The sequence below is a fragment of the Micropterus salmoides genome, unplaced genomic scaffold, assembly GCF_014851395.1.
Source record: "Micropterus salmoides isolate LMB-PRFRI ecotype aquatic unplaced genomic scaffold, ASM1485139v1 Ms_hic_scaffold_2, whole genome shotgun sequence".
Taxonomy (NCBI): Eukaryota; Metazoa; Chordata; class Actinopteri; order Centrarchiformes; family Centrarchidae; genus Micropterus; species Micropterus salmoides.
Genome location: NW_024041150.1, coordinates 34081869 through 34108341, shown reverse-complemented (window position 1 = coordinate 34108341; position 26473 = coordinate 34081869). Strand labels below are relative to the sequence as shown.

The window sequence follows — 26473 nt, the reverse complement described above, 5'->3', positions numbered from 1 at the left end:
AAGATATGCACAGCTGGCACAAATAAGTGTTGATGCAAAATGATTGCTCGGTATAATACTTTTAAAAACTATATCAGAAGCATCTTAATTTTTTCACGTTTCACGTTAAAAGTTTTCACTTTTGCAGCACGGCTGAGACAACAGGATCCAAATAATGTCACATGGGTCATCACTTTGTGTTGAAAACTGGTGCGGACATAAGGGCCCAGATTAGGGGCACGATAATACACTTGTGTCACGAGACCTGATGATGCTTAATTACAATATGACAAGATTTTCAACACTTTTTGGAAGAAATATGAAATGCTAAAAAATATGAGTGGGGTGATTTTGAGCAATAAACACTAAATTTCCAGCATTTCTGCTCCTATTTATGGTGGAAATGTCTTTATTTATAAAAAGAGAAACAAAAAATTAAGCCGGCAGGTGACAATTCATAAATTGAATTAAAAAAATTTAACAGAATATAATGCAGTAATCAGCAGCCTGTTACTTTTTGCTTTTTTGTTTCTTCTGTATATATTTATATAAACTGATTTGCATGTTTTCTTATTGTGCAAATAAATCTTTCCCGATGCATTTTCATTTCTTAGTTAACATTTCTTGGTGCAGTCAGGGGGACGAAATCAGCCATTTCCAAATGTGGTGGGGACATGTCCCCAGAGCCCCCAGTGTAAATGACACCTGTCAGAACATTCAGCTACAAATCTTCGTCGTAATCGACTGATAGTTTTTTTGGCATTTGTTCCGAATTGCTTATTTTTCCCGAAAGACTTTTCATCAGATACCTTTGTCCCGTTGCAACCCGGCACTCCTCTCGGGCCTGGAGGTCCATCCTGCCCGGGCAGACCCTGGGGAACAGGAAGTAAACAGGAAGTTACATCACACATGGTTTTGTCCTGTTTTTCAGTAGGATTTTAGATTATGGCAAACTCACTGGAAGTCCTGGTGTTCCTGGAAATCCTGGCAATCCAGAAGGGCCCTGTGAGGAGGAAAAGTCATTGTAAAGTATGCAGGCTGCAGGTTATGTCAAACACAGAGGATTTGGCTTGCAGCTTCTTCATGGCCTGGCCTCAATGACCCTGTTTGAGATAATGTGGACATCTGCTGGCCAGAGGAGGCTACTACAACCTGAAATACTTCAGCGTTGAGACAGTTTAGGGTACTTTATTCTGGTGAGCCAACAGAGGAAATTTACCAATCTGCACTTAAACTTTTCCAAACCACACAGTCTGATGATATGAATGAGATACTTACTCTTATTCCTTTTGGGCCAAACTGTCCTTGAGGTCCATCGCTACCCTGAGAGGAAGAACAGACACACACACATTAAACCAGATTAGATGAATAATCTTACCAAGGATGTAAAACTGTTCTGTACTAATTCTCAATTTAGTTCACAGGCATGGCCTGATCTGAATCAGAATTCAGTTGACTTGGTTCTGTATCTTCTTTCAAAAGTAAAGCACAATTTAGACAACATTAAACAATGAAGTATTTCTTTGGGGAAAAAAGCAAGTTGCTTTACGGTTGATGCTGAAACTCAGGTTGCTATTTTACATAAAAACATTCCAATGAAACCCAACCCTAATTATAAGAGCATATTATATCTACAACTTCTACCTGAATACCATGAAGTCACCATAAAGAACTGTTCATCCTCACTAGAAATTATGTTTTGCCCATAGGCGGATCGGGGGGGTGGGGGGTGGGGGGGTTATATATTAAAACAATGTGTGAACTGATAACTGATTTTTAGGCTGATATTGTAGATCTATCATTGTGTTGGGTTTTCCTCAGTATGATGTTAAGTGGCAGATCAGTGGGCTTGCTGCAGTTGAATATCTAAGTAGGTTAAGAGACTTGTGGAGGACGCACAATAATTTAATAATTATAATATGACCACATGGTGAACCTATGAACCTAACTCATATTTAAAACAACTATCGCTTTGTGCTGTTGGCCAGAGAAAATGACAGAGAAAAGAAAAACAAATATAAGATAATTTTTCAGTCACCAAAAACTAAGTAAGTACAAAAAGTCCCCATATTAAGGCGAATATCACAGTCTCCATGCTACACTAATAATAGTAGTAATGCTTTCCTCTGTGCACACATATCCTATACAAGTACAATTTTGACTGTATTATTTGTGTCCCATTCTAAAAACGCTCTGTAAACATTTTTATGTTTATTGTCCCACCCAACTGTTGGATGAAATTTACGCACATGGTTGTGCCCAAACCAAAAACCCTCATCTGTTCCAGCAAAACCTGAACTGTTATTGTTTAAATTGTTAAACTTCATGTCAAACAACCTTCTCTCCTCTGGGTCCGATCGGCCCTTCCGGTCCGGGGAATCCTGGTACTCCTGGCTGTCCCGTGAGACCTGGAAAACCCCGCTCACCCTGCACAGAGTAAATGAGATGAGTGGGCCGGCAGAGAAGTTATAATTGTTGACAAATGCTGTAAATGAATAAACACTTAATGTTCTAGTATCTGGTTACAACAGCATTACATTTTGTTTTTTATTAAAGGGGGGCTAAAGAACCAAATCCAACTCATGACCTCTGCCCAGTCTGTATCTTCTGTCACATTACACTATAGTGAAAAACAATATATATGTTGTTATGTCAGTGCATAAAGAGTTTTTGCAGCACTTGTTTTTGTCTTCCTCCACACTGAATATTGTACGTCATGTGTAAACATCTACCTTGGCTCCTTTTACTCCACTGCAGTCACATTTGGATCCCGCACATCCATGGCAAGCCTGTTGGGCAACAAAAACAAACTTACAGACCAAACCATAGACAGATAACCTTAAATGTACATATCACTGGATCAGAATTACACCATATAAAGAAAACCCACGGTTTATGGACGCAGTGACAATTCGGGTTTAGAGAAAAAAGATGTTACTGTTGAAAATCATTTTGTGGAAAAATGGTAAAAAGATAAAAATGTTTAAATGTTAGAATGTTTGACACAAAAAACTACTGCAGTATCCTGAGACCGCTGTTGACTTTGTTTGCATGTTTTTACTTGCAGTAGTACATTTGGTGAGTTTTCTTTAATATTATGCATCTCTATGAGTGTAAGTGGATTATTTCACCACTGAAGGGCACTCCATCATTACACTACAGCACCACTGCATGCTAAAGGCAGCGCTTCCTCCCACAGAGATAGAGGAAGGTGTGTGGATTTTCCTGCAGGTTTCTTTGACGATGACATGACAGGTGCAAGGTCAGCGAGGCCCAAGTATCAAGCTAACCCTAAATAAAAAAACTTTTTATCTAGAATAAAACAGATATCTCTTTTCAAAGAGTGAGAAAGTTGTGGAGAAGAGGGTTAAAGGAAAGCCCAGACGGGAGGACTGGGAGTGGGAGTGCCAAGCTGTTGATTAACTTTTCCCATGCTTGTTGACACAGCAAATGCCAGATGGGCATTGATTGCACGCATGCCAGGCAGTCAGGTTGTGAGAAAGCCAGAGAGGCAGAGAGCGCACGAGAGAGAGGACAGACCGGCAGACAAGTCAGCATTCTTCTGTGTCTGTAAAACCTTTTGTGTGTCCATGTGTGTGATGAAGGTTTTCATGGTGTTATTGGTCAGTGCAGACAGTGGGGCTGTGGCTAATTCTCAGTGTCAGATTCATCCACGACTGCTCTGATTAGTCAATTAATTGTTTTGCCTAAAAGATGTCAGAAAATTGTGAGGAAATTGCTAAATAAACTCCAAAGTAATGTCTTCAGATGTCTTGTTTTGTTTAGCCAGTAGTCCAAAACGCAAAGAAATTGAATTTACACTGATATAAAACACAGAAAAGCAGCAAATATTTGTGGATTGCTTGTCTGTCTAACACATAAAGGTTTACAGCTCAGCAAAAGTGCAAAAAAAAGGGAGAGGTGTGAAAGACTTAATGGGTCAGATTCAAAACTATGACTTGAGAGGCACATGTTTGGCTTCTCAGCCCAGTGATTCCCACAGTGAGGTCATCGGAGGGAGGTTATATGTTTTGGTAAAAACATACTGACTCCCAAAACAGTGTTAGCTCATAGCCACAGAGTTTAAAACTACCTGTGATGGAGGATGGAGGAGGTATTCAGATGCTTTACTTTAATAAAAGTACTGCAATATAGAAATTTACAGGTATAAGTAGACAAGTAAAAATCCTGCAGCAAAAATGTAAAAGTAAGAGCATTATAAGTGTCAAGTAATGCAGAATAAAATTACCTCTTTGACTGCTATAGTATGGCATAGTATGCAATGTATGCAATGTATTATGCTGGGTTTCAGTCTCAGGTGCTTTTTCTCTGAATGTTATATCATTGTAAATGGAATATATTTGGGTTTATGGGACGCTGGTCGAACAAAACGAGCAATTTAAAAACACTTTGATCTTTTTATTCGTATATATTATTATTTACATATGAACATATGACAGCTTAATCAATTACAAAAGTAATCAGTTGCAGCCTTAATCCACTTATATTAAGTTATGTAACTATTAATTATCATTGTGCTCTCATGTTTTACTAGCCAATATATTTTATGATTTGTAATCAAACACGTTTTATTGTGATGTGTGTGTTTTTATGTTCTGCAAAGTAACCTGTCTGGAAACTGTAAAAGCTGCCACACAGTTTATTACTTCATGTAGCCTGTGTTTGTATACACACATAGATAGTGTATACGTCACATTCCTCTGTGTGTGTGTGTGTGTGTGTGTGTGTGTGTGTGTGTGTGAGAGAGAGAGAGGGAGCACAGGATGTGTCCACAGGTGTTAACCACAGACTGACAGACTTTTAAAATCCTCTTTCACCACGAAGATCTGTGTCCTGATAGGCGACCACAAGCCACAGCGCTGTCTGCATGTAGCAGCTTATCTGTCTTCCTGCAAGGCAGCTAAAGGACGCTAAAGCAAGGCACTGATGACTGACCCCTGAAGCCAGGGGTTGAGGGTTTGACTCCCACTAAAGGTACAATGCACACATGTCAAAGTGAGGAGTTTTGGATTCAAAGATGCACAGAGTGTCGCATGTTGGCAGTAAATACAAAGCGTGTGCAAACTGTTATCGGGCTGGAGGGTAGAGGGGTTACAAACAGAGGGGTAGTCGTGTGCGTGCGCGCGCGCGTGTGTGTGTGTGTGTGTGTGTGTGTGTGTGTGTGTGTGTGTGTGTGTGTGTTGGGAAGTGTTTTTACAAGCCCTGAATCTCCAGATTAGTCTCTGGTCTGCTTCAGCTCAATGCAGTCTAGTCTCTCCCACGGCCAGGCCTGCAGCTCACACTCTTTTCCCCTCCATCTCCCTCTCTCTCTTCATCCATCTGTTTTTCTGTCATCTCCACACTCATCACCCCCCCGATCGCTCGCTCAGACTCTTAAACCACCTTCAGTTCTCTGCTGTTACCCACTCAGAGTCAGAGTCAGAGACACACTGTGTCATCTCTTTCGTGGATTCAAGCATGTAACTTTATGGACACCCACGCACATTTTTTCCTCTGAAACATTGAGCTACTTTCATGTCCAAAATTAACTATAAATATGAACTGCACACAGATTAAAAAGTGTAAAAAGTAAAGTGTGTTGTAATTGTAAAATATAATAACGGGTCATCTCTCTACTTGTGCTGACATGTTATTTTAATTATTACATTGTTCGTTGTTTACTATCCTGTTCATCATCTCACAGCGTCCTGACCCTCAGCTTGGGGAACCACTGCCATAACATATTACAAACCCATAAACCCAGACTATCCTGATAAATATTGTGATAATAATTTTTTTATTTTACTACGTCAAGTCAGCCCTGACTTTCCGTGTGAGGCAGTAAAACCACTTTGCAGCCATTTTTAATTCATCAGGTAGGTAAATGCTGCAACGCTAAATAACTTGTGGTATAACTCATATTATTATATTATTAAACTGTTATATCTACAGTGTAAACACTCCTAATGAAGGTATAATTAATGTTTCATGCAACAGTATAATACATGTTTGATTGATTTGGAGCCATCTTCTAGTGAGTTTTATTCAGTGATCATATTGGCTGCAGGCTGCGGAGCTGCACTGTGTGCTGACTTGTTTGATTTACTGCTAATCTGTTGCCCTTTGGGGTAACATAATAAACTGAACAGAGCTGAAATGAGCTGAGCGTGGTTTAAAAATCTGCCTAAATACAATGTTAAAAGCATCTCTCTCTCTCTCTCTCCATGCTGTTCACTCCCTCTCTCTACCCTCTCGTTTACCCCCACAGCACTGACAGGGCATGTAATCCACTTAGAGAGGTCAGTGAGCCGCAGATATTTGCTCCACTCTCTCTGTCTGTATCTCCCTCTCTTCCTCCCTTTTAGCTCTCTCTATCATTTCCCTGGCTCTCTCCTCACCTCCGTCCCACTTTTTTCCAACTTCGGCCATCAGGCCTGAGGAGAGATAAAGCCAGACTCCTATACTCAGAAGCCGACTCCCTCAGCACCACTGGAGGCCCGTGCAGGACAGTCAGAGTCGTGGCTGCAGAGGTGACGCTCTGACGCTTGAGGGTAAATGTTCAACAGGTACAATTCGAGGTCAAGAAGAGGTAGTAAATGACCAAGAGTATCCTCATTTTAGGGTTTTAGGTGGGGCTTCAGGATTAAAGACGTGCTTTATCTTTGTTTTAAAATAATAATTTCTTAGTGTATATGTCAAAATCCCTCCATTTTCTCTTCCTGTAAAACATTTTTGATGACTCATCTCCAACCCGGTGTGTATACGTATCGAATCAAATGAATTTGGGGCAAAACTTGACCATTAGCCGCTGGACACCGCTGATCAAAACAGATGTAGATAGTGCTGGTTGAGAAAAGGGGGGAAACAAAAAAGTAAATCTACTGGCGTGTACTAAAAAGTCACAAAAAAAAAGAGAAAAACAATGTAGGAGTATCTCTGGAATTGATATTTGTGCAAAAGGAGCAAGGTGTGTACAGAGTGACGGAGAGGCGAGCCAGCCAGGTGAGGGTGGGCGAGGGGAGGAGGGGGAGGAGAGGATGGGAGGGGGGCGAGCGGAAGGCATGCACCCGGGGATTAGACTGGCGAGACTGGAATTCCCCGCTCATCAAAGACTGATGATTAGACACCTATACACACTGCCCTGCCCTGGATAACACACACACACACAGACTCACACATATGCATTGATGCAGTATAGGAACACAAACATACACACTATAGAGAGACAAACACTCATGAACAGTACACAGCTGCAAAGACAATTCCCTCTTCTCAACATCATTAATACACAAACACACTGAGCTTACGAGACTCCCTGATTTGACCACAACTGATTCAGTAACCGCAATCTGAAACTAGAGCCAACATGTTCCCAACCCTAGGTTCACACCAGCTCCAAAGTGACTGGCATGCTGCTAACACACACACACACACACACACACACACACACAGATACATGCTACAATCGCAGACAACACACTGAACATACACAATAATGTAAGTATGTAATATATTTCACTACATACATAAAATTTATATTTGCATGCCTAAGTGGAGACGTTGGCCCCAGTGACTCATGTCAATTCATGTGTCCCGTATCAGAATATAATACAATTAAAACCCTTTCATTTAGACTTGGCGCAGTGCATGAGATACATGCCTCTAGTGCGGGAGACCTGGGTTTGTTTCCCACTGCTACACATCAACCAATGTGTCCCTGAGCAAGACACTTAGATAGATAAAAGCGTCAGGCCAAATGAGTAAATGTAATGTAATATATGCATCTTCATTAGCGGGATGCAAAATCAGATTCCACCTGTCCTGGTTTTCCTGCTCTAGATGTGAGTCTGTGTGGCCATAATACACTTTAACTGCTAAATACTGCCAGAAAAATTAGACAAAAAGAGATGTATATTATAACAGAGTCAGGATCCTACATGTGTTGCCTGGCCACAAATCAGGTGGCAATCTCTTACGCTCCCTGGTTTCATTCACACTTCAGTAAATTTAAATGTGGTATTTGAGTTATTGATGCAAAATCAGTGTTTTTGTTTGTTTCCCGTTCCTTCACAGATTGAAATAACAGCCTGGTTTCTCTTGATTTCATAGATGTTACTCATGTTAACCCTTAAACAACCTTAATTTTAAAATATTTTAGATCTAGTTGTTGTTCAGTTGTTCTAATCTGGTGTGTTTGCTGCCGTTTTGTTTACATCTGAAGTGCATCTTTAATGGTGAAAATATGGATTCATTTGGGGAAGACAGGACGGCACAAAGGATCTTTACCGTATTGGGTTACAGAGGATTATGTTATTGTTATGGTATAATTTCATGGCTCAGCATCTGTTTGTGTGTGTTCAACTTTACGTCTTGAATATCGGTTTGTTTAAAGTGTGTGTGTTTATCCTGTTTATCCGGAGAGTGGCACTCCAGGCTCCGAGCCGCTGCGTCACACTGCTGATCCCTTTCATCGCGGCTGGACTTGGAGGTGCTGACGCCCCGAGAGCAGCGACCAAACCAAATATTTTAACTTCGCCTCAAAAAAATCCGACCATGTGTGTTTTGACTAACCGGCTCTTTGGAAGAGGAAGACCCCCCGACAGGAGGACCACATGTCTCACACACACTCACTGCCACAGTGCCGGTCCAGGAATTCCATTGATATTCCTGGGAATTCTCTTTCTCTCTCCTCTCTTTCATTTGTTGTAGTGAGAGTTGACCCCTCTGACCTCCCATTGACAGACACCTGCAGGGACCACCGTCTCTGCACCCCCCCCCCCCCCCTTCTCACTGGATAATGCAAAAAAAAAAACAACCTCTATTTACAGATGAAATGCTGTTTTCAAAAATAACATATAATCCAGTTGTATTAATGATAATGATGATAATCTGCAGCTCAACGTCCCAAATCTGTTTTTTTCTCACACACACACCTGACTCAGATTTGAATGGTTTCACACAAATAACCGGTTACATGTTTCATCTTTCCTGATCTAGACTATATGGGTACAAAAGAAGATCCTGGGGGAATATTAGCAGCGTGCGTGTTGTTTATATTGTACCCATATGTGTAGAATATAAACATTTCTACCGACTGGATCCAACGAATTTCCAATCAAATTAATGCAACATACAGTCTGTGCCAACATTTCACCAGGAATAAAAAAGTATGCCATCAGTATAATTTAAGTATTTAAGTATTTAAGTACACATAAAAATCCTACATATACTGGCTTTAATCTGACACAAATCAGCCAATGTTAGCATATAGAGGACGGCAAAACAGGGAAATAAAAACTAAACAAACAACTTGACATGAGCCGAAACTCAAGCGCAGCCCGGATAATGTTGGATTTTTGAGGCTAACACGAACAATTATATCTGAAAGTAAAAAAAAATCTAACATCAATCAATCATTTTAAAAAAAAAATACATGATAATAATAGGACTGCAGTGATAAGGATTAGAAAACATAAATACGTCAACAATGATAAAAATGCTCTGCTTGCATTTGAAGAAGCAGTCAAACAGTCCTCAGATGATCGTGACCGCACATGTTAAAACTACTTTACCAGCAGCCTGCAGTGATCACTTGGCTCCTGATGAAGCGAGTAGTATGTAGCTGCTGTAATGTTACCAGAGGCTGCAGTTTCAGGACCGCAATCCTGGGCCCGGATCTGTATTTCTAGGACCCTTAATTGTTTACTTTGATACTGCCAGCTAGCTGGCTGGCTAGCTATGTTACTCTTTACAGCCCCCTGAAGCCAATTATCCTTACCACAACCTTCACCGAGTGTGTGCCTAAACGTAAGGTATTGATTATATGCATGTACACAGGTTAACCCTACAGCTGCGCACATCAGTCGCCCGCTAGCAGACAGGGTTAACCTCCTTTTGTGTTGTTCTGCATAACCACCACTACTCCACTAGATGGCGCTATCGGAAAAAGTACTGCGGTCCCAGGATTTTGGGGGTCCTGAAACTGCAGCCTCCGGTACTGCATAACATTGGATGAAGCATTGGGGACATATAAACACACGCACATCTGTAAGAACACACCTCGCCCTCTGTTGTGTGCCTCATTGCATTCCTTCCACTTTCAGTTAACCATAAACAAAACACGCAAATGTGGGTTTGATGCCGTTCTAATGATTGAAGAGACGGATGTGCTGGTTTTAGTTGTCTGAGAGTTCAACATGGGGTCCTTTCAGTCACAAGTCGCTCTGCTGGACATTTAACAGTTTGATGTTACTTTTCAGACTAACCAAAAGCAACGTTTCTTTTTTGCTCACATACACAGTTTCTAGAAAGAGTTAAGAGATTCCTAAAACTTGATTATCCAGATGGGACTTTATCTAAACAGGCCCTGAGAGGGAGAAGTAAACACACACACACACACACGTATTATTTCCTGTTTTATTTTGTTAAATGCTTCCTCTGGTATCTTCATGAACGCTTCTTCCTGTATTTGTGTCTTCCTGCTCTGTGTTTTTTAGGTTATGTTTTTTCAAGTGTTTCCTATTTTACTTTGGCATTTTCCTCTCATCTCATTTCGGTGAATTAAACTTCCCCCTTCTGCGATTGTTTTCTCCTCCCACATTAAGTTCACCTGTGTCTCATTGCCTTGTCCTCACTACAGTATTTAGTTTTCTCTGTTCCCCTCTGTCGTTGCCAGTGCATTCTTGTCTTCTGACCCAAGTTCCAGCCTTTTTTCCCTATGTATGTTTTCTGGATTATCTGTTTCACTTGCGACACTCCCAGTTTTTTAGACAATATTTACTTTGGAGTTTGAACATTGGGCTTGAAATTGTTTGCTAGTGTTGTACTGCTTTTCCTGTATTTATTTTCTCTGGCTGCCAATTCACCATCCTGTAAGTTTTTACCCCTGTTAAGGTTTTCTCAGTAAAATCCCTGCACTGAACCTCTCTCTGTCTCTGTTGTCTGCATTTCTTTCTTTCCCGTTAGCATCAGGTCCCATTCATCTTATCCTCTGCAGAGTTCTTCACACCACATAGGCGTGTTTGTTCATTGATAATGAACAGAAACACAAAACATTTGGCTGCGCAAAGTCAGATATATTCTCAAATGACTGCGTCTACGTCGGTTGGGTCTGGAGACTACTAGATTGAAAACAAAAGCCCGCTCCTCATGTCTGCCTAAGGCTAGCGGTTCGAGGCTACATAAGCAGGTGCTAGCACAGCACGTCTGAATCTATAACTGATCTGTTTCAGATTCAGGTGCAGGCATCAGGTTTTGACAAGGAAGAAGAATGTGTCGAAGATTTAATTCCACACATTAATAGAATAATCCTGCTTCATCAGCATATATATATTTTTTAAATGCCCATTGCGAGTCTGCCAATGTTATAGGATTTCAGCGCTAAATCTGTGAAGTGCTCCTTTAAGATTGCAGTCATCTGAATTTGGCTCTGGGCTACTTCCTCTTCAGCTGATTAAGAAACTTGGTCTGAAGAGCAATTAAGTTACTTACTTTACTTTCTTTACTTATTTTAACTTTATTAGTCCCCGTAGAGCAATTGGTTTTCGGAAACCAATAGGACATTTTAAGTGCTTATATAAATAAAAAACATTTTGCAGTTTAACTGGTGCAGTTTGAAAGTATTTGTTCCAGAAAATGTGGATCTTGTAAAAAGGCTTGAATTCCTTCCCCAGCCTAGCCCAGCCCAGTCTAGCCTAACCCGTCTGGCCCAGCCTAACACAGGTTTAAACATGCCCGTCTCCCTGTCTCTGCAACGCTCCACACATACATCACCACTTGGCACGGGGCATCGTAGCTGTGGGCAACAAGAAATTAGAGAGAGGAGCGGCGGCTTGCCAGCTGAATACCTGAAAATGTGCAGCCTGGGGATAGACTGAGAGGAGGCAGGTAGGAGAAGAGAGGGTGGGAGGAAGGAAGTAAAAAGCTCTAGAGAGGGAACAAAAACAGAGAGAAGGAGGTGACGAAGAAAAGAAAGACAGAGGAGGACTGAACATGAGGGAGGAATAGGGGGAAAGTTCGTCACTTTTTAAATATGCTTTAAAATCACAATGTGTGAAGATTTGGGATGCATTCAGGTTCACAGTCAGGAACTGTAACCACAGATCAGGAAAAACAGACAGATCTGGGTGGTCCAAATGGTTTTCAGGCCAAAGCACAAGGGTGTGACCAGTCTGTTTCATACAACCATGAACCTTTTTATGGTTTTATTCCAGTGGTGGACAAGACACGCTTCAGCAGAACAAATTAATCTATGTTCAAAGACATCCCTCAGCTTTTTCTTTGAAGTTCCATTCACTGCAGTTCTGTCTCATCTGTCTAGCTGTTAACTCCATGTTCACATCTGTAACCACCTGCTGTTGTACTAAACTTGTCGGCTCTCGAAGGATTTATCCCCCTGAGCCAAAACAACTCAGCTAAAAACCTCAATCCGAACATATTTCAAGAAAATAAATTACCCAGTTTACCTTTAAACACATCAGACTTTGCCAGGCGATGTTTAAACGTGTGTATAAACCTTCGAGCAAACTTCTCTGGCGCTTCCATAAGCCAAGGTGTATCGCTGTTTAGATGAGCCGCAGCCTAACCTTAATATTTAGCCTCTGCTGTAGACAAAACAAGATAGCACTGGACGTCCTGATACTGTATCTGTGAGAGGGAGACTGCTCTGAGCTCAGAACTGCGGCGAGATTGTGATTTGGAGTTCTGCTGTGTGTTTATGATGAAAAGCGGGATTAACAACTGAGTTTCTTTATCCTGCTTTAAGCTTGGACTTTATTCAGACTGAAAGCTGAAGGGACTAGTAAAAAAGGCTGCAGCCAAAAGTATGTTTAAACAGTTGTTTGTAATTATTTTTTTTTTATTTGTAATTACTTTTATATTAATGGTATTTTGATTGGTTTTATTAGCATGCTGCGTTGGCTGTTTGCCTGTCTGTCTTTCACTTGGAGCTCATCATGGCAGGTTCCAGACAATATTTGTTATAATGGCAATTAACTCAACTAAACTATTATCTGAAACATCACTGTATCATTAAGACTAACCTTTATTGGATAATAAAGGGCCAAACCATGCCAACAACCCCAGGCTATAAGTATACGAAAGCAAATGAGCAGGGGTCCACATACTTTTGGCAGACGATGATTCAACCTGTCCACCTGTAGTTACAGGTGTTCCCCACATGAGGGCGGTAACAAGAGGAAGAAGCCTGCATCTCAGACACATTAAAGATTTTATACTAAACATAATTTAGACAATATGATTAAATGATATTCAGGGCAGGTATTTAAGGTAACTCTTGATGTCAGAGCAAGCTGCTTTGGTTGTCATGTATGACCTGAAGCCTACATGCAGAATATAGGGTGATATAATCATGATGTCATCCACATGAAGTGCACGTGTCCAGCCCATGTGGACATACACTAAAGTACACCAAAAATACTTACTTCTTACAGTACATTAAAATTTTCTCAACTGCTGTGACTCATTTTGGTTTATAAATGAGTTTCAATTTACAGTTTTTAGACAATGTTTTCTGACTGTACAACATGCACCCTCTTGCTTCTCCGCTACCCAAGTGTCTGATCCGATCTTGTGCATAGGCAGGTCCCAGCAGGCATCCCGCCCTGCCTACATTTCTCTTAAATATCCTCAAGTTAAACAGCCTCTAATGAGAGCAGACACATCTCAGTGCAGCAGCTGACATGTTCCAGGACCAGTGGTTCTGCACTAAAAAAAAGGGAGATGTTTGTTGCTTATGTTTTATTGTTGCTAGCGTATGTGTAACTGTTCCAAAAATACATTTTACTTTCTTAGAAACATTTACAAAAGAAACATGGATGACTTTCAACTTGCTAACAGTAGAAAAAAACATTTGTTTGTTTGTGCTACACATCTTGAAAGACCAACTTCTACAAATTAGCTTTAAACAATTTAGCACACTTTTAAAGTGTGGACATGTGGTCACAAAATAAAGAGAATAGTCTTATTTTAAGCTTTGTGGCAATGCTTTTGAAAGCCTTGTTTTCATTGCATAGTGCAACATTTTATAGAAATAAAAAAAAAAAAAATTTCCCTCTATCTGCAAAAAACCCTTTAAAATCTATGTTGTTTACTTTTGTTAAATCAGGGGACAGGATGGGTCCTTGATGTTTTATGGCTGCCCAAATGTTTGCCTTCAATATGTTCTTGATGGAAGAACACAGAAGGTTTGGTAACTTTCTCTCTTCCTCGTCTCTCTCTTCCTCTTGTCTTCTTCCTGTTTACTACCTCAACTCCTTCAGTTTTTTTTGCTTTATCTTTCTTTCTCTTCCTCCTTTTTCAGTCTCAAATGTGTCCCTTTTCCCACCTCAACTCTCTATCCTTCCACCCCTCTCTTCTTCTCCTCCTCCTCTCCTTCTGCACTGTGACAGATGTCTGATACTTCCCGTTGTTCGACCGGCGGGGGGCTGTTTGTCTAGAGGAGACGAGGAATGCCATGCATTCAGTGTTGACACGCACAAACACACAGATACACACTCATATCCAAGCAAAAACTCAAGCAACAAAATAAAAGGAAGTCATGTCTTGTGTTCATATGTTAAATTTCATTGTGTATTGCACTATATATATGCCAACAAAGATGGTTGGGGAAAAGTGGACAAGAAAATACAACTAACCATCTCTCACTCTTTGTCACAGTTTAGTGAGGAAACAGGAAACAGATTCAAAGGCAGAACACCGAGGCAGAGCAGGTTCAGGTCCGTGGTTTTAAGAGAGAGAGTGGAAGACGGCGACAGTAAGTACTTATCTTTTCCTACATTTACAGATTGTTTTGCAAAAGATAAAAATTCCTTTTCCTTTACCTCTATGTTGATATATATGCTAATAAAGGCCTGTTATCACCACAACCAACAAACTGTCAAATCAAAGGAGAAACCTGAATGAATGTGTGGAGAGACATCTGATAAACTGTGGACCACCCAGTCACCAGATCTGAAACCAGTGGAACACCTATAGGAGATGTTAAACAGCGCTCTCCAACATCAACACGTTCATCAAAACACCAAATGAGGGAATATGTTTTGGAGCCCTGAAGCTGTTCTGAGATCCTTAATAAAGACGCTTTACGTTGAATTATCATTTATTACCCATCAGGGCAGAAGGAACAGAAAGAAGATTCAGCACTGTCCCTAAAGCTTCCCAACAAAAGGTTACTACAGGCCAAAGAAAGAAGAATTGAAAAATGAAATGTACAAACAAGCATTGGATCTGGTGATTCTGTCTCCTGCCTCCCTCTGCGTCCCTCATGCATGTGAAAAATGCTCTACCATGCACCTTGCTCTGCTGCTGAACATTATCCTCAGACTGCATTCTAAAGGCTTAGTCGCATACCAGCCTGCACACTGACCTGGGATTAACTAAGACTAAGCTCCACCTAAGGAACGCACACACACACACACACACACACACACACACACACACACGCTGAAAAACACAGCGGTGTACAACTTAGTGTAAAATACAAAGAGTATTTGTGACTACTGTATGTCCAGCACAAGTTATTAGGATTTGACTAGACTCTGGATCTGATGCAGAGGGAGGAACAGTAAGTGAAGGAGAGGATATGAAGACGGACCTTGAGAGAGACGAGGAACGAAATAGACTAAAGTATTAGCAGAGGCGAAAGTGGAGAGAAAGTGAAAGAAATTCAGTGATTCAGACAAACCTACAGTAAACTATGAAGAATGAAAGACTTGATGGACGAAAAGAGACATAAACGACATAATCGCCTTCCAAAATCATAAATATGGCTATGCTTAAAGTTTGGTTAAAGCTGCACAGATCAGTATTTTTATATAAACAATGGAGGCCCTCGTAGTGACAAACCCACAGAGGACAGAGACCACCCGACTCCGCAGTTTCCCTCAGTGCTACCGAGCATTTGAGCATCTTTCAGATTGTTTTGGTCCACAAATGCATTGTTTTGGTTCAGTCTCAACGCTCTCGTCAACCTAATTTCCAGCTGCAGCATGCAGACAGATAAAGTCAGCAACTAGCAGGTGAACATGGTGAAGTTGCAGTTACAGCTTGTTGTGCTGCTCCCAAGTGGCAGAAAAATCTAGTAATGCTGGTTAACAGACAGTTAGGAAACAGCCCTGTTCATGGGGGAAAGACACCAACGTTGAAAGTGAGTGGAAACAGTGCGTTTCGACATGCATCCCACCTTCCTTTCTAAATGGTGGCAGCGCTACAACAACATCACGTTACTTTCACCTTTGCTCCTGAGAGACAAGAGTGATAATTCTTGCGGCGTCAGGAAAATGTAAACATACCACGATTGTTTTAGGCGAGGAATGAAGGAGGGCACAGGGGAGAAGGAAATATTTCTTTATTGAAATGACTCCATCTGGACAAGTAAATAAAAGGTAATGTGGTAACGCTATAATCTGCAATGTGTATAGAACACACACACACACACAAAAACACGCACTCCCTCATACCATCAGCCCACCGTTTCTCCAATGTGGTTTTTGGAAAAGCCTTGTTTCCTCCTCAGTAGTGTGATGAAAAAAACAGGTGCACAAAATAGAGGAGAGAGCATTAAAAGCAGTGTGAGGAAAGAGAGAGAGAAGAAGAGAGAACCAGAAGCCCTCCCACATTACACCTAAAATGTGTGTGTGTGTGTGTTCAGTTGCACGAAGCGTCTCAGTCAAAACAGCTTTCTGCCTCTATGAAGCAGCTCTGATGATTCCATTCTTTCGTCTATAGGCAACCACAGACTACATGTTAAGCACACTAAGCCTGTCTGTGTGTGTGTGTGTCCGTTACAGTACTGTGCGCATGTCTGTGTGTTATCTTTCCTCGCCATCAGCCTCACTCTGGCTGACATGGGGTTGCGCCGGCTCATGTAAGATGAACTGATAGAGGGGAGTCTAAAGATGGAGGCCGAGACAAGAGAGGAAGGTACAAGAAGAAGGATGGATTTCAAAAAGGGTTATTTCATGACAGGTGTTGCAGCAATTATTTAAATAAGGCTTACAGGCAAACCCGATTGGTGGACCTTACCTTTCAATTAACATGTCAATAGTCCTGTTCCTTATCAGTAAAATGAGTTATTATGCTTGGTTGTAACTTGTGTAGCAGCATCAGGTTTAATAGTGTAAAGAGTTCACAACTGCTAACATAAACTAAATCCTATGTTATGTATTTATTCTTAATGTAAATAATTGTAGGTCTTGACACATTAGAGATAATTTAGACAATTTAGAGATATTTGTGGCATTTCTGTTGAATAATGTTGCTTTTAGTAACGGTTTGAAACTGGGTTGTCATGCCGTAGTGACAATATAGTTTGTGTAAGCTACACAAAAACTAAAGTTGTACAATGAGCGATCATATTTGACAGTTTCAGAATTCTAATAAATGCATTTTGTAACTTTATATTTTGAGGCTGATCTGAACTCTTCACCTCGTTTCTTGCATGCAACATTTTACTATTTGCACTTTGAGGCCGTTGAGTTGAAGAATGACTTCTTTGAGCAGATTAACTTGCTTCTGTTTGACAGACCCCAACTTTGTGTGTTTTATTTTAATTCTAATGCCTAATCTTACAACTAACTTTTGTTAGGAATAGCATTAGGCTAAAGAGAATGGAAATGAGAGCAAGTGTGCTTGAAAAAAACGACGGAACTTGACACAACAACGTGTGTTTCACATTCAGCTCCTAATTTTAAAAGAAGTTTGACGCAGAGAGGAAGAGACAAGACTGGAGCGGGAGACAGGGAGTAGAAGCACAACAGATAGTAATAAAGAGGCGTTGAATGATGTAAAGACGAGGCGAGTCAGCCCGGGTCAGACTGTATTCTCAAATATTTGTTAATAAGTACTTCAGCCTGCTGTCAGGGAAGCTGAACAACCAACAACTGTATACTCAGCCAGTAGTTTAGGCAGAAGTAGACATCTGTAGAGCAATCAACGGCTGATCTCAGACAAGATGAACTCTCCCTCTCTCGCCTCCCTGCCTTCTTTTCTCCAGAAAGAAAGAATGCAAAACAACAAATGCTCCAGTTTAAAGGAGGAATATGTTATGCATTTCAATCTTATATAGATACGTCTTCTGTATTTATTTGCATTATATTCATTGTTACTCTTTTGCTCCCAATAACTCTTCTTCAGTCAAACTCCATTGGATTTGCTTCTCACCTGGAGTTACATGTCTTTTCTTTCACAGATTTTTCTCCTCCTTCTACTCATCTCATTCGTCCCCAAGCAGCGCTCTGCATTCCCTCTGGGCTGTAAACATTTCAGTTTTTGCCAGTGAGGAAAAAAGACAGAAAGGGATGATGTTCTTTCAGAAAAGGAGGTCAGGAAAACACAAGAAGAAGGGGAGGGAGGTTAGGAGGACGGCATGTCTTGTGCTCTGTGTAGGTGGACTTGTCAGGTAGCCCAATGGATCACAGCCCTCCCACCCACACACACACACGTGCACGCACACACACACACACACACAGATATTATTTATATATTTATATAAGACTACAAGAGAACAAAATTTAGATAAAGCTGCTCCCAGGGAAAACTTGTCACTGCCACTTCTAAAGCCGATGTTTGACCACAAGTTTAAGCTCGACTATCTCTTTTAAATATAAAAATGGATGCCGAACTTCAACACAGTCTGGAAAAAAAGTGGTTCTCAAATTAGGAAACACCAAACCCCCACAAAATAATAAATCTTCAACTTGCACCGCTGCCACCTCCGTAGTGGTTTATGTGTTCCTTGTTCATCTTTCGGTTATCTGACGCATATGAATCAGCAGTGTCTAGTTCAGGATGTCTGATTTTCCCATTAGCACATGAACAACATAATAACAAAAAACAAAAAAACAAAACAACACTAAAATACATTGTGAAATGGCAGAACTTCCATGTCTGGATCATCACCAAAAGCTGATCCCAGGACCTCACCTTGCAAACAGAGAAGCAAATGTCTGGAAACACAACTTTCTGTTGGCAGATGTACTGACACAAAACCAGATCCAGTCCCACATAAAGCTCTGCGGTGTTTCTGCTGGTTTTTAGGAAAGAACAGTCTCTTAAGTGTGAATAGATCAAAAGAAATGTCTTGTAGAATAAGAGTCAGACATGACGAACAAGATGAAACAGATACCGACTGAGATACAGACTGAGATACAGACTGAGATACAGACACTCACATGGATGCAGCTCACATCCAGCTCAGGATATCTCACAAAGACTTTCTTCATTATTTATTCAAAGTGCTACAAAATTTAAAACTGTGACACTTCAAAATCTGAAGATCTGGTTGATTGAAGCTTTAAAGATTATCTAACCACATCTTGCAACACAAGGGTTATTATAAGCTGAAAAAAGTAAAGTGTTATTTACTGTTACTGGTTGTAAATACGGGTGCCTTTTTTTATTTTAGGTTGGACAAACCTGGATGCTTTCCTTTGGAAAAACTTTAAATACTTAAACTCTTTCTATAAACCACAACTTGTCTTTGTTTATTTTTTAGTGTGGCGTCTTCTCCAAAGCCTGAGTGTGCTCCTTACTGCCCTCTGTGGCTGAAGAGCAGAAAACACCCACTGCAACTAATGATGGAGCGAACCACAAGGCGCAGCAAAGAGACTGCAAAAGACTGAAAGGGCCTGAAGATGTTCTCATTAGTATTTGTGAAGGAGAGGTGGTGGTTACAAACCAAAAGGTGTCCCAGAAGATTTCTTCGCTTCTGACTATCTAAAAATAAAAGATCACAATGTGGAAGAAACAAACAAATTAGTTTGTGTCGGCCTGGATGCTCTGTTGGCGTATAAACTTGGCGTACCGGGACTTTTTTTTGCGCACTGGCACCTCACAAGCTGCCGGTACTCTTTTCTGTCCTCTCCATATCAGGTTCAGAATGGCCCTAAATAAACTGCATTACTCAGGGGGCACTACATGATGCTTGTCTGTTCCCGTTCTCGCCTGCCTGCTTTCCTCTGTAGAGTTCAGAGTTCACGGCAGTATGTCAATAAGGGGAGTACTGGCACTTATTTCTTTTCACTTCAAGCTCTGCTTGTACTTCATGCTCACTTAAGTGTAAAATAAAAGCAAACCAGATACTGAACTGCTTACTTCGCTTACCAATCAAACAGCTGGTCCTGCAGTCACATTTTTAACAGGTATTATATATTTTTATATTAAATATTGTGTTTTTTTTAAATACAGGGGAAAAGCAAAGATGAACCTGCTTCCAAAGCCTCACAATGTTCTTAAAGTTCAGGTTATGGGAAAGCTGGTGTTTCAGGTTGTCAGTTTCCTGCAGTGGAAAAGGACAATATATACTGATAGAACGTATGATGGTAGAAAAAAGTAACTCCGTTCCTCATCGCTGTAAGAAAAACTCATCTAATTATGTTTTATAACCTACTCCGCAAAGATAATGTAGTTTCATTAAGGTTTTTAAGGACAGGGGTTTATGTTTAAAACCTTTAAGTAGTCGCACACGGACTGGTTAAAGCTCGCCGCTGCTGTCATGTGGGGAGCCTGAACAACAGAGCTGGGGGTCACGACAAAGTAAAAATAGGTTTATGACTACGAGGTGGTCTGGTTGGTGATGAGAGAGAAAATATAAAAAGGGAGATTTATAGAAAGACAGACAGATAGATGGGAGGCGGGATTTAAAAAGACATGGTTGACTTTAAAGCCTCAAACCAAACAGTGAAGGATGGAGTAAATAAAAAGGTCTCCAACAAACACTCCATGTTTACCCTCCTCTTAACACTGAATGGGGAGGGGGACTGAGGGAGGGAGGCACGACGGTGATAATGGGGTTTGAGTGTAAGTGACAGAAAATGATATGTTGTGCAAAGAGATTAAATGAGATTATAACCCAAGAGAGGATGAGGAGACTTTGTTTGATTTGTGTCGAATCATTAGTTTGATCAGTAGATACATCTTTAAGATCAATCAACAGCTTTTACCACTACTACTAATACTACTACTACTACTGCTGCTGCTAAAACTACTGTTGCTGTAATACTATTGCTATTAAACTACTATTGCTTTAAAACTGAAACCAATACTACGGCTGCTACTACTATCGCTGCTGCAACTGATACTACTACTACTAGTACTGCTGATATCTATGATCACCATCACTGCTATTACTACTACTACTATTGCTGGTACTACTTCCTCTACTACTACTACTACTTCTACTATTGTTGCTGCTGGTAGTTCTACTGCTTATTCTCTAATTTTGAAACTAATGCTACGTGATGGCACACAGATAAGATGCGTCCTGAGCAAGACACTTGCGTGTGTCCCTGAGCAAGACACTTAACCCCTCGTTGCTCCAGAGGCGTGCGACCTCTGACATGTATAGCAATTGTAAGTCGCTTTGGACCAAAGCGTCAGCTAAAATGAATAAATGTTATTGTACTATTACTCCTACTGTAGCTACTGCTAGTCCCCCTCCTACTACTGTACCTCAACTACTGCAACTCCTGCTACTGCTGTAACTTATTCTACTGCTGCATCGCATATATTTCTACAACTACTACTACAACTACAATGCCTACAGGTGCTACTATTGCCTCTGAAACTACTAATCCTCCTACCACTACTGCTGAAACTGTTGTTTCTGCATCTTCTACTACTACTACTTTTAGCGCTGCTGTCACTATTGCTACTCCAACTGCAACTAGGCCTACAGGCTACTACTATAGTTACTACTGCTACTACTAGTTTTAAAACAAGTGGTACTCCAACAACAAGCGGTACAACTGCAACAACTCCTATTGCTACTTCTACAACTGTAACTGTAGTATTTCTACACCAACATCTCCTCTTACTGCCACTCCTGTTCCTACTTCTATTATGTTATTATTACATCTTTTACTGTCACTACTTCAACTTCTGCTCCAGTTCTTCTTCTCCCAGCTGTAAGAGAATAGAATAAATGAGAAGGTAAATTAGGAGGAGGAGGAGGAGGAGGAGGAGGAGGAGGAGGAGGAGGAGGAGGAGTGGAAGTACTGGATTAGCTGTCTAAATATCTGGTGTTAGCTCTCATTGACATTTGTCCACCTGTTAATCCTAATGGCATCTTCAGCTCATTGGCACCACAGTGTGAGTTCAGCCAGGAAAAACACACACATGTCTACAAAAAGTACAGACACCTGCCTTTCAATGTGTAACTGGGGAGGTCAATTCGATGTACGTGTGCACATGTCTTTTTGTTGCCCGCACGGTTGCCTGTTTAAGGAGCCCTTCTCTCAGAGCAGGTGAGATAAAGAAGGAATTTGCCTTCAAGAACAGACACAAAGGGAGGAGAGAGAGAGAGATGGGGGAGGGAGGGAGGGAGGGAGATACAGACGGTGGGAGAGTCAGAAAATTAGGAGGTACACAGGGAAAAAGTCAGTATAGCTTTGAGAGAAGAAAGAGTACATTAGTGTTTGTGTTATTTAAAGATTAATTTCTGTAATGAAAGTCATCAGTAAATCAGTTTAATGAAGTTACTGATCATATTGATAGATAATAAATGACAGTAAATCTGTAAGGATATCAGGAATACATGTTTATGGACATTTTAATCCCTGAATTTAGTCTGTAAGGCAAGCGTAGGACGCGTAGCGCTTCCATCAAGCTCCATAAACCAAATGAATAGTTTTAAGTAGGGTTGTAATTTAAAAATTATTTTCATTATCTAGTAATCTGCTTATAACTTTCTCATTTAATTGCTGCTCATAACTGTTTGGTTTGTAAAATGTCACAAAACTTCTTAAAGGCCAGGGTGACCTTTTCAAATTGCTTGTTTTGCCCATCCAAAACCCAAAGATATTCAGGTTCACTCTCACTTAAGACAACCAAAGGTTGCAAATGCTCCCATCCGAGATGTTTGAACCAGGGATTAACTGGTAAATTTGTTTGAAAAATGACCAAAATAGATTTTGTAATTACTTTGCTGTCAATCAGTTGATCATTGCATCTCATGTTTTAACTGTTAGATTAGTAATGGTTCGGTTTTGTTACTTGAAAAATGGTGAATTGGACGGTCTGAGTGATAGGAGGCGGCAAGCCTGAGAAGACAAGTTCCTGGGAAACAAATTTCTCCTACAGTAGTTGCGAGGAGCTATGTGGAGATTAAGGATAGATTTGTCTTTCTTTCTCTGTCTTTGGCTCGCTTTACTTTCCAGCACAAATCTGTGGTGACTCCCAAAATGGCAAAAAGTCAGACAAGTCAAATAAATCCCCAAAATATTTCAAATTCCAGGCGGGTCAAGTTATTACTCTTCTGTGTTTTTGCACTCAGAAAGAGACGGTGAGGTCAAAACATGGATGAAGAGAAAATAAGAAAATCATGAAAAACAAACAAACAAGGGACAAAAAGAACAGAAAACTGGATTTCACTGCCAAAACACCCTCTTGCTCTCTTTCACTGGAAGATGCAGGCCTGCAGAGTTAGCTAACGTCACGGACTTATCTCCGCAGTCTGAGGATGTTATGGCTACCTGAACGTCCTCACCACACACACACACTAACGGAGCAAACAGATTCCCAGCTCCAAACTCCAACTGGGATGTGGGTCACGTGAAAGGTGAGGGAAGGCGTGGGTGGTTGTGTGTGTGAGTGTGTTTTCCATGTGCACTGGGAAGCATGCATCAAATTAAGTGTGTGTTTGTGGTTGCGCTGCATGGCAGGGTTCAAAGGAAAAACCTCCAGGTATACATTACTGAACTCCCTCACCTGGCTGAATGAAGATTCATATCTGGGTTGAGGATTACTACTACACACACACACATACACAAGCATGACCAAATAGCTATGAAACAGTGATGTATGAGATGCTCTCTTTATAACACGTTTACACGATTACAAACTGAATGACAATGAGAGACCCTCTCCTTGTGTGTGTGTGTGTGTGTGTGTGTGTGTGTGTGTTAAGAAGCCAGGTGTTTACTTGATCATGTGTGCAGATTCAGCCTTGTTATCCTTGTTGTCACTGTCCTGTAAAAACTGTTTTTCCATAATGTCATCTTCACATGGACTATAAGGGAGGACAATAAATGAAAATGATTGATGATTTTAAAGGCTTTTCATGGGGACAGTTTAAAAAAAAGAAGAAAAGTTAATGCTTCAACATTTAAATATTTAGAATTAAAACTTTGACATGTTTGGAAATAGATGGTCTCTACAGACTCCACTAGGGGGCGTCCTCAGTGAGAGCACTGGTGCAAGGTTGCAACCAGCTAGGACATAGCCAGGAATACTGGGAATAGGGGAAACCAAGGTGTGAGTGTGTTTTATTGCTTGAGTGTGTGTGTGTGTGTGTGTGTGTGTGTGCGTGTGTGTGTGTGTGTGTGTGTGAGAGAGAGACAGAGTGAGAAAATGACATCAGCTGCATTGCTTTCTATCACATCTTCCTCTTCTTAACTAAAGGTCCACTTACTAGCTTTAACCGGAGCCTGTACAAACTCTGTTCCCTGATGAAGGCCATGAAATGTGGTTGAAAGCTTTTAAGTGGACCAAACTTTTGTTTCTTTCTCACTGAATATTTTTGTCCTGTTAGAACCTCAGCTTGATGATTACTCTCCTCTTTCACTATCCCTCTTTTTCTAACCCACTCTCCTTCCTCCTCATCCTCTCCAAAAGGGTGGGGTCAACCACATTCCTCGGCACAAAGTGGACCCGCCCACCCAACCTCTGACATCACATAACCATGGCAACAATAACAGCCGCTCCATCCGCTCCACAAGTTGTGCCTGAAACACCAACACCTAAAATCATGCCTTCACCAGATAGCTAAAGCTCTTTGTCAGAACTTTTCTAATGTGGCATTCTTGTTAATGATCAATGACACCTGTTGCACCTCAGTTAGATATCCACTGACACAAATAATCAAAGTGTGGCCGTGGAAGTGAATATTCAAGTAAGAGAGCATCTGGAATGCTCAGTTACAGACTAACCCTATTGTTGATGATCTAATTTTGTCATTGGGACATATTTATCCCTAGTGAAAAAGATTTAAATCTTTCAAAAACACCTGTTTGTGCATCTAAAAATGTCAAATAATGTCAGTCCTGTCCAAACTTTTCTAGCTTTCATGAAAACTATGTTTATGTCGAAGATTTAATGAGTTTCATGCTGCAGAAACACTGCTGGCAGAGCACTTTCCTCTCAAAGACTGACTCAGACCTCACCCTGAACTTATTTTTATGAAATGATAATAGCCTTAAATACTGACTTTATCTCTTAGGATAATGTAGTATTTCCATAGAAACATAGGATGCAACTGCCTCTCAAGATGGAGGGATATAAAAGTATCCTGCATGATTTGGAAGATAAAAAGTCCTCCTATATTTACAGGCGCATACCGTACATACTGAGGAACAGCGAGTGCGCAGGCCTGATTGGACACGCCTGGTGTGGGCGGGCTCATGTGCATCAGCGTGCAACGGGCCCTCATGAATTATTCATGAGGTGTGAATATTCATCCTGTAGCCCACAAGGCTGGAATATTACATGAGACTCATTAGACTGAGACACCTCCACTGATTGATGACTTTTGATGATGCTGCTGTGTCATACAGGGATGTCAAAGGTGTAAAGTCAGACAGCTGCAGCAGCCGCGATAAGGAGCCACTGATTCAAACATATGCAGAGTGAAGAGGGTATATGCGCAAACATAAACACACACAAACACACCCCTCCTGGATCTTAAGAGAAAGTGCATGATATCTGATACTAAAGAGCCACTGAACTCACGTTTCTACTGTGTCCTGGCTGCACATAATCTAAACCTGCATGGTGGTAGGAGCAAAACCAACCAATAAAGATGGATTTTATTTATCTATTCTTCAATGTGCGCCAATAACCATGTGCTGTCAACATAAAACACACGTGCAAGAGCGAAACACATTGATACAAGCTCCTAAAAATGTAATTTCCTCTCTTCCTGGTCGGAGAGGGATTCATCTTAGCCGAGACAGGTAGCAGACTGTGTGCTCACTGACAGAGCAGGTAGGCTATGTCACCAGTTAACATTAACATTTTAATGAGAAGGGGAAGTGAAGGAGGTAACTCTGCGCGCTGCACCGCCGCGCTTCTCCAGACACAGTGCTTCGATGTCGTCTGAATCTTTGAAATGATAAAAAAAAGAGAGAAAAAAAAGACACATGGCAGGCTGAGAAAAAGCGCACGGTGGCCGGCGTGTCGCTACAGGTTTCCTCCTGTCGCAGGGAGGAAACGAAGAAATGTGATGCGCAGGGAACAGGACAGAAACTCCGTCACCTTCCATGAAACTACAGCGCAGAGCTCATGAAGCTGCTCGTAACTCCCCGCGGCTAAATAAAAGTGCCATAAGCTCAGCACAAAGGTGTATGAGTGGCTTAATTGCGTGATTATTGTTTTCATTGCAACAATACGGAAACGGCAACTGGATTGTTATTAGGGCAGAAGGATAACAGCGTGTTATAAAGCAGCCTCTCTATTTATAAACCTTAGCTTGCTGGGAGAG

The 26473-nt window shown here is 41.0% G+C and overlaps 1 protein-coding gene across 4 annotated transcripts in view; it reads right to left on the bottom strand.

Annotated features, from left to right (window-relative positions):
- Positions 1–26473, bottom strand: part of col4a5 (collagen, type IV, alpha 5 (Alport syndrome)) — a 60127-nt gene that overhangs the window by 33212 nt on the left and 442 nt on the right. For all 4 annotated transcript variants that reach the window (XM_038730838.1, XM_038730841.1, XM_038730840.1 and 1 more), the window contains exons 2-6: positions 2712–2768; positions 2317–2406; positions 1258–1302; positions 938–982; positions 789–851 (exon numbers count right to left, since the gene is read on the bottom strand). In XM_038730838.1, coding sequence (XP_038586766.1) covers positions 789–851; positions 938–982; positions 1258–1302; positions 2317–2406; positions 2712–2768 — 300 coding nt within the window. The remainder of the gene's footprint in view (positions 1–788; positions 852–937; positions 983–1257; positions 1303–2316; positions 2407–2711; positions 2769–26473) is intronic.